Source organism: Silurus aristotelis (genome assembly GCF_946808225.1).
Source record: "Silurus aristotelis genome assembly, chromosome: 11".
NCBI lineage: Eukaryota > Metazoa > Chordata > Actinopteri > Siluriformes > Siluridae > Silurus > Silurus aristotelis.
Genome location: NC_139584.1, coordinates 10,248,457 through 10,261,201, shown reverse-complemented (window position 1 = coordinate 10,261,201; position 12,745 = coordinate 10,248,457). Strand labels below are relative to the sequence as shown.

General features: G+C 36.9%; 1 protein-coding gene across 1 annotated transcript in view; it reads right to left on the bottom strand.

Moving 5' to 3' along the window:
* Positions 1 to 3,746: 3,746 nt before the first annotated feature.
* wnt2bb (wingless-type MMTV integration site family, member 2Bb) overlaps positions 3,747 to 12,745 on the bottom strand; it is a 14,290-nt gene continuing 5,291 nt past the window's right edge. The window contains exons 2-5 of the mRNA XM_083555426.1: positions 9,754 to 9,974; positions 7,728 to 8,005; positions 6,947 to 7,211; positions 3,747 to 4,916 (exon numbers count right to left, since the gene is read on the bottom strand). Coding sequence (XP_083411552.1) covers positions 4,687 to 4,916; positions 6,947 to 7,211; positions 7,728 to 8,005; positions 9,754 to 9,974 — 994 coding nt within the window. The 3' untranslated portion in view covers positions 3,747 to 4,686. The remainder of the gene's footprint in view (positions 4,917 to 6,946; positions 7,212 to 7,727; positions 8,006 to 9,753; positions 9,975 to 12,745) is intronic.

Here is a 12,745-nt window from a genome sequence, read left to right as displayed (position 1 = left end):
TAATTTTGCACTATTCACTCTTGGTGGGGCTCTGTCCTGACATGACCCAGAACACACTTTATCTGCTTTTAGATGTTAGTCATTGTCATTATTATTAGCAAAAATGCATAATACTGTATTTAAATTTGCACACATATCATTCTTTGGGTATCCCTGAGCTTGTTAAGTATACAAACATAAACTTGGGCTTTCTCAGAGGGTCTACACATGACATTAATATAATACAAATATCTTACAAAAATCAAAAAAAAAAAAAAAATCATGTTATGTATGCATGTAGTAGAAGTATTTTTCAAAAATAATAAGAGAAACTTATGGGTGTGGCACAATGGCACAGAGGATCATGTGCCATTGCACACAAGTTCAATCCTGAGCTCAGGTTTCTTTTTGTGTGGAGTTTCTTAACAGGTTCTTTCCTGGTTCCTCCCCAAAACATGCAGTAGGTGAATTGACTACGATAAGTTGGACTTATTTGAGAATGCATGCATTACTCTTATTTTAGGTTTATTTTATCAGATCTTTTAATGAACTGGGTGGCTGAAAATCTACAGACATATGAAGCTGCATTAATCTATTTTCAATCAAATATAACTAACCACCTGTTGGACAGTTATCAATAAATACCAATCAAATATTAATCAGGAAATATGACACAAAATGTTCCTAGATCATCTGCATGTTTGTGTTGGCAAAAATGTTTGTCCTATATCAATAATAGGTTTTACTGTCAGCTCTAGCACATTGAATATATATCTGAAAATCAGACCCCATGTTGTATGGGGGTGTATTCTGACAATGAGAATGAATGTGGGATTCATTTTGGAAGGAATCAGCTAGAATCCATGGATTTGAGGGGATTTGAAACTGTCCGGGTGTTGGCTGAAGTGGCACGCCATGAGCAAGCATATTGCTGGGAATTACCGTTTTTGGTGCCAAGTACATATTTTTTTTTTTATTCTTTAAATTGCCAAAACACAATTGCACTCTGTTAATGTTGGTAAGTGAAATTATATAACAGGAAATTATTTCTTTCTTCGTTATTACAAAGTTTAAGTTGGGAATTTACTAATATTTAGTTAACCACATGTTGAAATGTGGACTTCGGAGATTTTGACATTAATGGAGAGTGAATCACATTAAAGATATCCATTTCCATTTTAAGTATTCAGCATGGTTTGGATGAATAAAAAGAGCAAGCCAGCAAAGAAACAAACAACTTATGAAAAATGTTCAAGCCTAATACAGTTAGATTGGACTGTGTTCAGAAAAATAAAATAACATTGCTGGTTCAACACAAGTTTCATGGACAAATATAAGTTCTCAGAACTTTCCGCGATTGCAAGTCTATGAATTAAACATGTACTGTGCATGTCACAGCCTCCCTGATTTCTTCCATTAATCATGTTTAAAGAGAGGGCATATGGCAAACTGGTCAGTCCACATGTGCCAAATGCCAGGATGACTATTTTCTGGTTGGTGACGTAAACACAGCCTTTCTCTTTCCTTTTATCCCTCTATCTATCGTTGCCTCTGTTTGATTCATTGCCTCTGTCTGACTCCCTCTCTGTATAGTCACACACCCCCCTTCATTAAAGCCCTGTCCCTAGGGTCACATTACAAGCTTTTAAAGAGTGCTTCTAATTTCCCTTTATTACGTAACGACAATGATTAGCTGGTAGAATGGTCCATAGCATCCGGATCAGCTTGAGTGATTTCCAGGCTTAGCAGTTACTGATCGTTAGAAGGTCTGATAACATATTGTTGCCATATGAGACCAAACCTACACCAGCACATTAAGTCAGACAGTAATGGCAGGATGCAAAACAGGCCTGTAAGTACTGATGCAGTGCAAATGCAGAATGCTCAAGGGTTTGCTGTTTGACTCACAGTTACTAAATTTCAGTGATACTAATGCTTGTAACATTGATGTCTTAATAAGGCACGCATGGATGTGGTTGTGTATTTGAATGTCTATTTGTGTCTGCACGTTTACATCTATCTGAAATATAAATTATATATGATATATATTAAAACTAAGTATTTCTGAAATCTAAATCGATGGCTTAAGTACGGAACACAGTTCTCTTCTGTGTGGTAGAAAAAACCTTTCCCCGTTAATGTAGCATATGAACACAATGTGACCTCATTGTAGCCTATAGTTCTCATACACATTATTACTACTCTAATCATGGTGAAGGTCAGAAAATGTGAATGTACTAAGAAAAACTTTTCATTAATCCTCCTGTGAATCATTCTAAACATATAAGAGCACTCATTAGACTGTGATTTTTCAATAAATCTCACCCATTTTATATATTATTAGAATTAATTCCAAGAAATTAAAAATGAAACACACACACACACACACACACACACACACACACACACACACACACACACACACATATAGTTATGAAAAGGTTGCTCTCTCAGTCTACGCAACTTAAAAAGACAAATATAAGTGACTTTAAGTTATTAGAATATAAAATATAAATATAAAATATTTGAGACACAATCGTGCACATTTTAAATACTTTAAGCGCTAAGCACCTTAAGATGCAGGAGCCACTGACGCCATGACACTTGCACTCTAACTTCATAAAGTTCATTTACTGACTGGTTAAAAAAAACAAAAACAGACAGGGACTGGAAGTTTATATTGTCTAGTGAAAAAACGTCTTTTTTAAGATTCCCAACCAACACTTTTTCTTTTGGATATATAGATATGATAGGATATATAGATATATAAACAATTTTAAATTTACAATGATGTAAGACTATATCTATTGCGTGCACCACTGTTTCTGAAGCCCAACATCTGCTGCGCACAGGAATACATAGCTTGCTTAGATAGTATTTTCACGTGTTATGTAAAGAGACAACCGCTCACAGCAACGTATTATTGAAGAACACTGACATTTTGACAGGGTGCAAACCCTAATAGATGGATATTCTATTTTTTATATATATATATATATATATATATATATATATATATATATATATATATATATATATATATATATATATATATATATATATATATATAGAGAGAGAGAGAGAGAGAGAGAGAGTTATGCAACTTAGTCTATGCAACTTAAAAAGACAAATATAAGTGAATTTAAGTTATTAGAAAATATTTTAAACACAATCATGCACATTTAAATACTTTAAGCTTTACTGAAAGAATACTGTATTTTCAGCATTTTTTTTCTGTTCGATGTATAAGAGTACTTTTGTTAATGCACTTTATAATTAGGTAAGCCTAAATCAGCACCCAAAATCTCATCCTTCTCAGTCACTTGAGTTAAGATTATTGCCTGTAAAAGCTTTTTCATTATGTACACTTATTCCAACAAAATGAAGCATTATATCTAATAACAGGGAGGAAAGACAGGGAGGATAGCTGAATACTATGTGCTTTGATATGCTTGGCTTTGAAATACATAGAAAAAAAGGATACACATTCACACAAACACAAGCCCTACTGTGAGACGAGCATTTAGAGCTGTCACTATGTCCTGCTCTCCCGCTATTAAGATAATCAGTTGGATATTAGTTAATCAGAATATCCCTGTCCTGAGGGATACCCTGTAATCTTTATTTCTCTAGTCCATAATTAGTTACTTAAACACACACACACACACACACACACACACACACAGACACACACAGAATACGTTACTAATAGCTTCATTATATGTCATTATGGACGATATGTTTTGTTATTAAGACACCGCAACAGCTTAATACTTCATAATTTTATGTGAACGTTTGTTTAAATATCAATGCAGTATACAGAAGTTATACAAAAGATCCAAAACATCAGCATTTATCTGACACCATTATAATTAATTCCAAATATAATTTGAACAGATGTTTCGGACCACATGTTTAGTATTAAAGTTCATACAATTACGCATTTCTTTAATTGTAGATTTACGCTTTAATATTTACATTTTTGGTTAGATAGTGTTCTTAGTGCAGGCTCATCTTTAGATTTCGATCCTTTAAAAACTTCGGGTCTCTCTTTCTCCTCATCTTTTACAAAGTTCTGTAAAATCCTTTGAAGTCTTCTGTCCAAAATCTGGCCACTTTGTGAGTGGAAAAGTGTGCAAAGCGCTAGGCGATTTCTTCTCTTCACGCTGCTGCCTCCATTCACATTTGTATCAGTCAACGCCAGACAAAGTTATAGGGGTATGACTGGTACAAAGCACATAGATGTGTTCTTAGTAACAGGTAAGTGGTATTATAGTGAGGCCTTGAGTTCTTTTATAAAGTCCTTAAAGCATTTTAAATGCAGCACAAAACACTACTCGAGGAACAGCATATCTTTGGAAATTCACAGGAACCAAGACATAGAAAAAACACCAACAAAAAAAGTTCACAGTTGCAACACAGCTCATTCTTTCACTCTTAGTGTCTCCTGCCCAAATGAATACCATAAAATAAAGAGTAAGAGAGAGGCAGAGTAATGTGCCGGGTTGGACATAGTGTGCAAGACGCTCATTGAAAATGCAGAGTTTTTTTTAGTTGTAGTGCTTTCACGAAGAGTTATAATAAAGCCATGCAACAAGGAATAGGAATCAGGGTCAGGAGCCATGAAGGATGGACTTTATATCCCAGAATACCATCGTTCACAGGAGATCTTGAGAAAGACGAGGGAGGACCGAACTTGGCAGAGTCTCAGGTCTGGTCCAGCCACTCGGCTCGTTTCGGAGCTTTGCAGGTGTGTATATCCACAGCCTCCTCGCAGTCTTTACACTCAACAGCACAGCACCATTTGAACTTACATTCGCACTTGGTGATGCGCTTCACACGTGTGGTATCGTAGCCCCGGCCACAGCACATCACCTCACAGCCATCTGTCCCTCGAGATGATTTGTTGCACACACGGCCAGCCGTGCCTAAAGAACCTTCACAATAAAACAACATATTAGTAAATGTCATAGTTAAAAATGTTTAATATCTGTAGAAGAGTACAAAGTAATTCATTGTAAGATACAAATCATTCATGCCAAACTCTTTAGAGTATTGTGCAGTTGTTTGCCATTATTAAATTCTACCTCTACACTGACTCTCAGGTAAAAGGGTGTGCTTTATGTATTCATTCAGTTTTAGGGTTAAACAGGCACTGGACAGTGAAGCTCCTGCACTAAAAGAATCAGTGTCACTGGAGTCACCCTGTTCCCTGCGGCTATGCTCCCATCAGTTCGAGAGATGTGTTGGCAGGAAGAAGGAATGGCTTTTGAAAAATGAGCCTGTTGTATCCTTGGGCGTCCAAATACCACCGAGGAAGGGGGGGAAATTACTAAGCCACTGAAATAACTGAGCTGGTAAGTCGTCTGTCTGAGTCAGTCGCAAAACCAAACCAAACACAACCCAGACGTAACACACGAGTCATGCTTCACTGCCCTAGTGGTCATTAGCCATGACAGTAATGTATCCCTGTTCAATGCAACACTGTCCCTCATGTCATGTCTTCCACACCTGCCTGATGCCTGATGCAGGTGCTGCATTTTTATGATTTAACAACTGCTTAAAACTCTCACAGCTAGTTAAGGCAGGGGTGGGTAAGCTGTAGACCTAAATAGCCTGGTGACTGTAATAAACCGGATACCATATGAAAAAAAATAATAATAATGGGTTTGAAATATTAAAATTTTGTGATGACATTACCATTGTATATATTATAAATCACTGTTGCTTGTCAATATAGTAGAGTTATTATTACATTAAAATAACTATCGAAAAGTATTTGACTCTTTAAAAGGTTTCATTTGTATTTACATTTCTCCTGACATATAAACACCATAACTGCAATTACAAAATCACTCCTAAGCAGAATTCAATACATTACAATTCAATGGCTTTACCATTGGTCCAACAATGATATGCTATATGTATTATTATTGAACCAAAAAAACATGTACACAGATATTTCTGTCCTATTCTTTATAAATTGTATCAAGAATATTATTTATTGAGTTATCTTAAGACTGAGACCCTCTGTAATATCTCTAGGAGTCAATCCCCAAACCCACCAGAAGCTACATCAAACCTTAAGTAGTGTGCTTATAGGTGTAAATGTGAGTGTGTGCTGTAGATGTGTGTCTAAATGCACTGCCTGTGGGCAGCAGGGTCACTGTGTGAGAGTGTCAAGGATTAACGAGGCAGAATCATCACGCTCCACCTCTCATGACCCTTTTAAAGCCTCTCACTCCTTCGCTGCCCCAGGGCAGGTGTGGCAGAGGCCTGAGCTGGGGCAGGTGTGAGAATTGGCTTACTGTCGGCAGCAAATCCTACCTGCCTCGCACTCTTCCATGCATAAACACCTTTAATCAAGCCAACTTTATGCATTTTCTGTGAATAAAATTAATGATCCCAAAACAGTCTTAGTACATATACTATATGGACAAATGTTTGTGGACTCCCGAATATAAAATTCCTATGTCCTTTTTAATTACACATTCAGTTCCCATTTGCTGTTACAATAACCTCCATGTTTCTGTGAAGATGTTCCACTGGATTTTAGAGTGTGATTGTGCTGATGCTCATTCAGCCACAAGGGCATTAGTAAACATAGGGTCACAAAGGGTGAGGAGGCCTGGGGTGCAGTCGGTGTTCCAATTTATTCTAAAGGTGTTTAATAGGGTTGAGGTCAGAGTGCTATAGCAGGCCACTCAAGTTTCAAACCATGCAAACCATATCATTGTGGAACTTGCTTTGTGCAGAGGGGCACTGTCAGGCTCAAACAGGTTTGGGTCTCATAGTGAAGTGTAGTGTAGAAAGTATAGTAAAAATGTAATACATGCAAAGACATCCTATACTGGTATGTGCCTCCAGCTTTGTGGTAACAGTTTGGGAAAGAACCATATATGGCTGAAAAATTCAGGTGTCACTATAGTTATGTCTACTGTATATTGTGTACATCAAAGTGCCATACCTGCAGCTTTGTCCATTAGGCAGTAGTCAGGTGAGTTCTCAAAGTACACCAGATCATTTTTTGTTGCGTTCCGGAAGTCCTTGTGAGCCACAGTGAATCCTGCTCCATCTTGGTTTACGGTGACTTCAATGGCGCCATTGTATTTTTTGCGGAGGTAATCACCGGTCTTCCGGAAGTCGGACATCGCCAACCAGCAAGTCCTTAAGGTGCAGGAGCCACTGACGCCATGACACTTGCACTCTAACTTCATAAAGCGCTTTACTGACTGGTTAAAAAAGACAAAAACAGACAGGGACTGGAAGTTTATATTGTCTAGTGAAAAAACTTATTTTTTAAGATTCCCAACCAACACTTTTCTTTTGGATATATAGATATGATAGGATATATGGATATAAAAACAATTTCAAATTTACAATGATGTAAGACTATATCTATTGTGTGCACCACTGTTTCTGAAGCCCAACACCTGCTGTGCACAGGAATACATAGCTTGCTCAGATAGTATTTTCGCGCCTTATGTAAAGAGACAAATGCTCATAGCAAAGTATTTTCCAAGAACACTGAAATTTTGACAGGGTGCAAACCCTAATGGATGGATATTCTATAGCAATAGCATTGGTAATTACAGTGATCGATGTTTTCAAAATGACCACCAACTCATAATTGAAATATAATTAATGTGTTGAGCTTGTACATCATCCTATGAGTCATGAGTGAATGTGAAAAATCAGGGGCAAAAGAACTTAAAAGAAGCAAGCATCCTACTAATTATACTTCTTACCATTCTGCCACAGCGATTGTTATGAAGGTTCACAAGTGCCCGTGCATCCTTCACTGTCCTCTCTTTGGCATCTATGAACGCTTTTGCAAACTTTATCCCGTAGTTAATGTTGTCACTGCAGCCACCCCAGTCAAACTCGCCTCGATCGTCCTTTGACTTGCCACGCTTGTGTGGGTCACAGTTGCACGTCCTTAGCTCCCCCTGGCTGCAGGCACGGGTAATGGCGTACACAACACCCGCAGAGGAGATTGCATACACAAAGGCGGCCTCCCGACTGCCTGCACAAATAGATGCTGTTAGAGAGGAGGATGACACACACACACACACACAGACAATGGCTCCCTCCCTTACCTACTCAATCATATAATTACACACTCCATCTTGTTTAAGAAAGAGCCTTGTAATCCCAAACAATATCACACACACCCGCATAACTCATTCATCTGATTCTGACACGTCTAAAAGGATGCATCAGCACATAGCGTAAGTGTTACTTTTAAATATTAGTGCAGGAGTAATCTCTCTGGGATGGGTTCCTCTCCAGTCAGATAAACTGTTTAAAGCTGGGCATTGTGATACCCCAATCACTGCTGTTCCGGGGAAGTCAGCTGAGGTAGGCTGCTTTTCACAACAACCCCCTATTTTCAGAAAGAACTACTCCTTTGTTTGGCTTCCAGTCACTCACACTGATAAAACAGCCTAAGCCGAAAATAAGAAAATATAAACCGTTTATGTTTCTACAGTATTGTGGAAGAACAGTGGAAGTTAGACCGCATGTGAGACAAGAGAAATTGCAGTAGCTTTTAACATACTTTTAAAGCTCTAACAAGCAATTGAATGCAATGCTTTAAATTTCTCTAGTTCATATTATATATTTCTTACATTTTCACATTTATGATACCATTAACAAAACAAAGAGTACCACATTTTCTACTTCATACAGTTCACCAAAGTTAAACATGCACCTGTGGCAAGTATTAACTGGACCTATCAGATAATATTTATCATCCCCTAGTCTGATACAGTGACAAAATCAAATGTCAATGGTATATTAAGCCTACCTAAGCAAGTTTAGTTTAATAACTAAATCCTGAATAAATTATCACATTATCACACAGATCTGTCTGTCTGTCTGTCTGTCTGTCTGTCTGTCTGTCTGTCTGTCTGTCTGTCTTTTTCTTTATTATTTTAATGAAAAAGTATTACTATTGCCATTAGTAGTAATAGTAGAAGTAGTAGTAGAAGTAGCTAAAAGCTACAGCAATACTTTTTATTTCAAATAAAAAATGCTCATGCTGTTATATGTCATACAAAGTGCAATTCACATTTTCTAACACATCTAATCACTTATGATCTGCTTTATATTTCACATAATTATCAACTGTTTGACAAGCTTTACTTTTATGAGATCCAAACTCTTCATGGCTGTCAAGAACATTTGGCAAATCCTCACTGAAATGCTTCCTCCCTTTGTGCTACACAGAACTTAAATGATGTAAATTATTATTTATAAATCATATGCACCATGTACACTTTGCCAGACTGCACACATGAATTAGACTTTTTTTTTTATCAGGCCTCTGAGTAAAAAATGTTGATCTGGATTTTTATTTTTACCTTACATATCAATAGGGACATTAAAAAGCCGGCAGCTCATCTAAAGGTGGAAAACTTGGACAGTGATACTTCATAAATATGTTCCAGGGCTTTCTTAAAGCACAAACAAATCCCCACAAAAAGAGAGCCAGATATACAGTATGTGATTGACTGAGATAAGTAGGGATTGGACATATTAAGTGAAGACTGAATGAAAGGAAGGCTGAATGGCAGCTAAAATAACAGAAGAAAAAAATTATAGGCCTTGAAAGATTTGACTCGCTATAAGAAAGTACATTTCCATAGCACTCCATTTTTCTGTAAATTCAAGTTTGGTTCTGTGGCTCTCCAGGTCTCTATATCAAATCACTCCCAGCGCTACATTGCTCACTGTTCCTAAACAAATATTCCCAAAAACAGAGCTACTCACTTCGTTGCATGGCCCTGCCGAAGACGGTGTGGTCACGCTCAATTGTGCTGCAGTTCCAGCGGTGGTGTCTGAACTGGTGTTGGCACTCACGGATCCACTCCTTTCCTCCCTCGCTGATCGACTGCATTACATCTGGATACTTCTGACACAACTGTCTCTGCTTATTTACCAGACCTGGCACATTATCACATATAACCCGTGCACCCAAAGCACCAATGTACCTAAAACACACACACAAACATGTATTTAAACACATACTCCTAACTATTTAACAGTTATTAATAGTCATATAATTAAAAAAAATTAGCTTAAGGGTCTTTAAACCTTTAAACCTGATCTGTGTAGCTGCAGGTTTTATTCCAGCCAAATACAAGGCATAACACATAGTTGATTGAAGACCATGATTATATAATTAAACAGGTGAAATTAAAAGTGGCTCCTACTTGGTTAAAATTAAAGCCTTTTCTAACACTGACACTTCGTAGATGAGGTTAAAGACCCCTGTTCTAGTAAATCTAATATTGTTATGTTTAACCATATTAATGCAAAATGTTATTTATTTTCACGTCCTGTGTCCTAATGCAAGGCTAGATTTCTGTACAATGGAATAGAAGACAGTAAGCTTAAGTTGCCTGTGCATGAGAAGAGAGAATGAGCCTCGGGTCTGCTCTCCGAGATTGTGTTACAGTGTTATTGTAAGATTTATTGGACATGTACATGTTCTGGGGTGGCAATGGAAAAAAAAAGGTGTGGCTGAAGAACTGCTTCATGCTGAACAAACTGTTTTTAAAATAATCTTTCTCAAATGGTGCACATGACAGTGTAGGGAAGAGAATTGTGATTTTATGAATATGAATATGAATTATATATTGTGATGACTGGAAATGAATATTAACTAAAATAAACTGTTAATCTTATACTGTGTGTCTGAGCTGCTGTGAATTGTTGATTATAAGGGTTGGAAGGGGCTGCTTTTTTTGTGTTCTAGAACAAGCAGACATTTATTTGTTTTCTAATTAAGTAAAAAGCTACTGAATAATAATGAATGCCTACTTGTAAAATTCTAAGGAGCCATTTGTGAGGTTGTTTAGCTAAAGAACTTCTGACTCATTAGGGCATATTTTGGATTTTTAAACTCAGAAATACCACAAGTTGTTCTCCTGTCAGTAAAGAACAAACATCCAAGGCTAGCATTGGCACAGACTCAACCAAACTGGACAGTTAGAGATGGAAAAAAGTGCACTGATGAGCCTGTGGCCATAATAGCACTATATTTGACTGACAGGCATGTAACCTTATGTGACTGCCTGCTGCAGTCGCCTATCCATGTTTTTCTACTCACTACAATTATAAAGTGCTTATTTGAGTTTCTATATCCTTCCTGGTAGCTTGAGCTTGAACCAATTTGATCATTGTCCTCTAGCGTTTTCACCTACAGAACTGCCACTCACTTAGTGTTTTTGTTGTTCACACCATTCTGTGTAAACTCCCATAAGATCAGCAGTTTGTGAAATACTCAGAACAGCCTACCTGGAAACAAAACCATGCCACTGTCAAAAGAAAAAAAAAAAAAAAAAACATTTTTTCCCATTCTGGTGTTTGATGTGAACATTCTGAGGCTCTTGGCCTGCATCTGCTTACAATGTAATGCATTGTGCTGCTGCCTAATCATCGACTGAATAGATAACTGCATAAATGGGCAGGTGTACAGGCCTTCACACTAAACTGGATGGTAAATGTATATCATATGAAGCTTACCTTGAGTAACCTGGAGCTTCTAATATGTTGTCTGCATTAACTAGCATGTTAACACTTTTTGGTGGTAAATGTAACAAATGCTAACACTTCAGCAATAAATAGTTGAAAAGCGAAATTAGATCAAATCCACAGATTTGTCATATAAATACATAAATCAAAAGCCTGCAGATTTAATATTCTTCTACACTGTCATTTAGATCGCCAGAGGTAGTGGATTAATTTGTGTCTTAAAGAATGTTATAAAATGTTGAAATTTTTCGAAGCAGCTGAGAGGTTTTATAAAATGTCAGCATTTTATAACATTCTTTATTTGAGGAAAAGCTTGGCAAATAATTCTATCCTAAATAATGTAAATAATTTGACTACCTTATAAACTGCTGATTACCATAATTACATTGGGTTTCAGTACACTATTGACTGTATTACTATTTATTATTTACTACATAATGTGACTAAAGTTAAAAGTGTAATGACTTGGGACTCATTGCAGTGAAAACAATCCATGAAATTCACAAGGACAGGACATAACCAATGTTGGAAAAAATTCATCTGCAAATAGTTTGCAATCATATTTATTTTTTTGAACAAATGAAAATCTTACATCCAGCAGATAAAAAAGGTTAACAACATTGTGAAGCTTTGTCGATTGCTCTTGTTGAAAAGTTCAAGTATAAATGTTTTAACAGTGTCAGTAAATAAGTAGTTGATTATACACATAAAAATGAAACTGTTTATAAGGGGTTTGTGTTTTGCTTTGGTTTTTTATTTTCACACTGAAATCCCCTGTCTTGATCAATATGCCATGACTAGAAGATCCCCAGTAGTGTCCAAGATGGATGTTTGCAATTATTTTATACAAAAACATTGAGAAACACTGAGTGGTGTCAAAATGCAATACTGATATTCTTCTTACATAATCAGGGACTTATGGTAACTGCTGCCGTCTTTCACAATTTAGCTAAAGCTTGAAAGATAGCAGGACCCATTGCTCTCCCTCGCTCTAGTTTCCACTCCTGTTATGGATGTTCCCATTCCATCACAGCCCACCATTTGTTTACCGTTTTTCTAACGTGCCTTAACCAAGACTGGCACAAACTATACACAATACGCACAAAGACAGACACACACAGTGCATTTGTCAGTGACTTCCCCACTAAGTTTTTATCTTTACTATTCCTATTAACAGTTCTTGTGTCATAACTCCTGAGATACAGCAGGGTAATGTCTGTCCTCG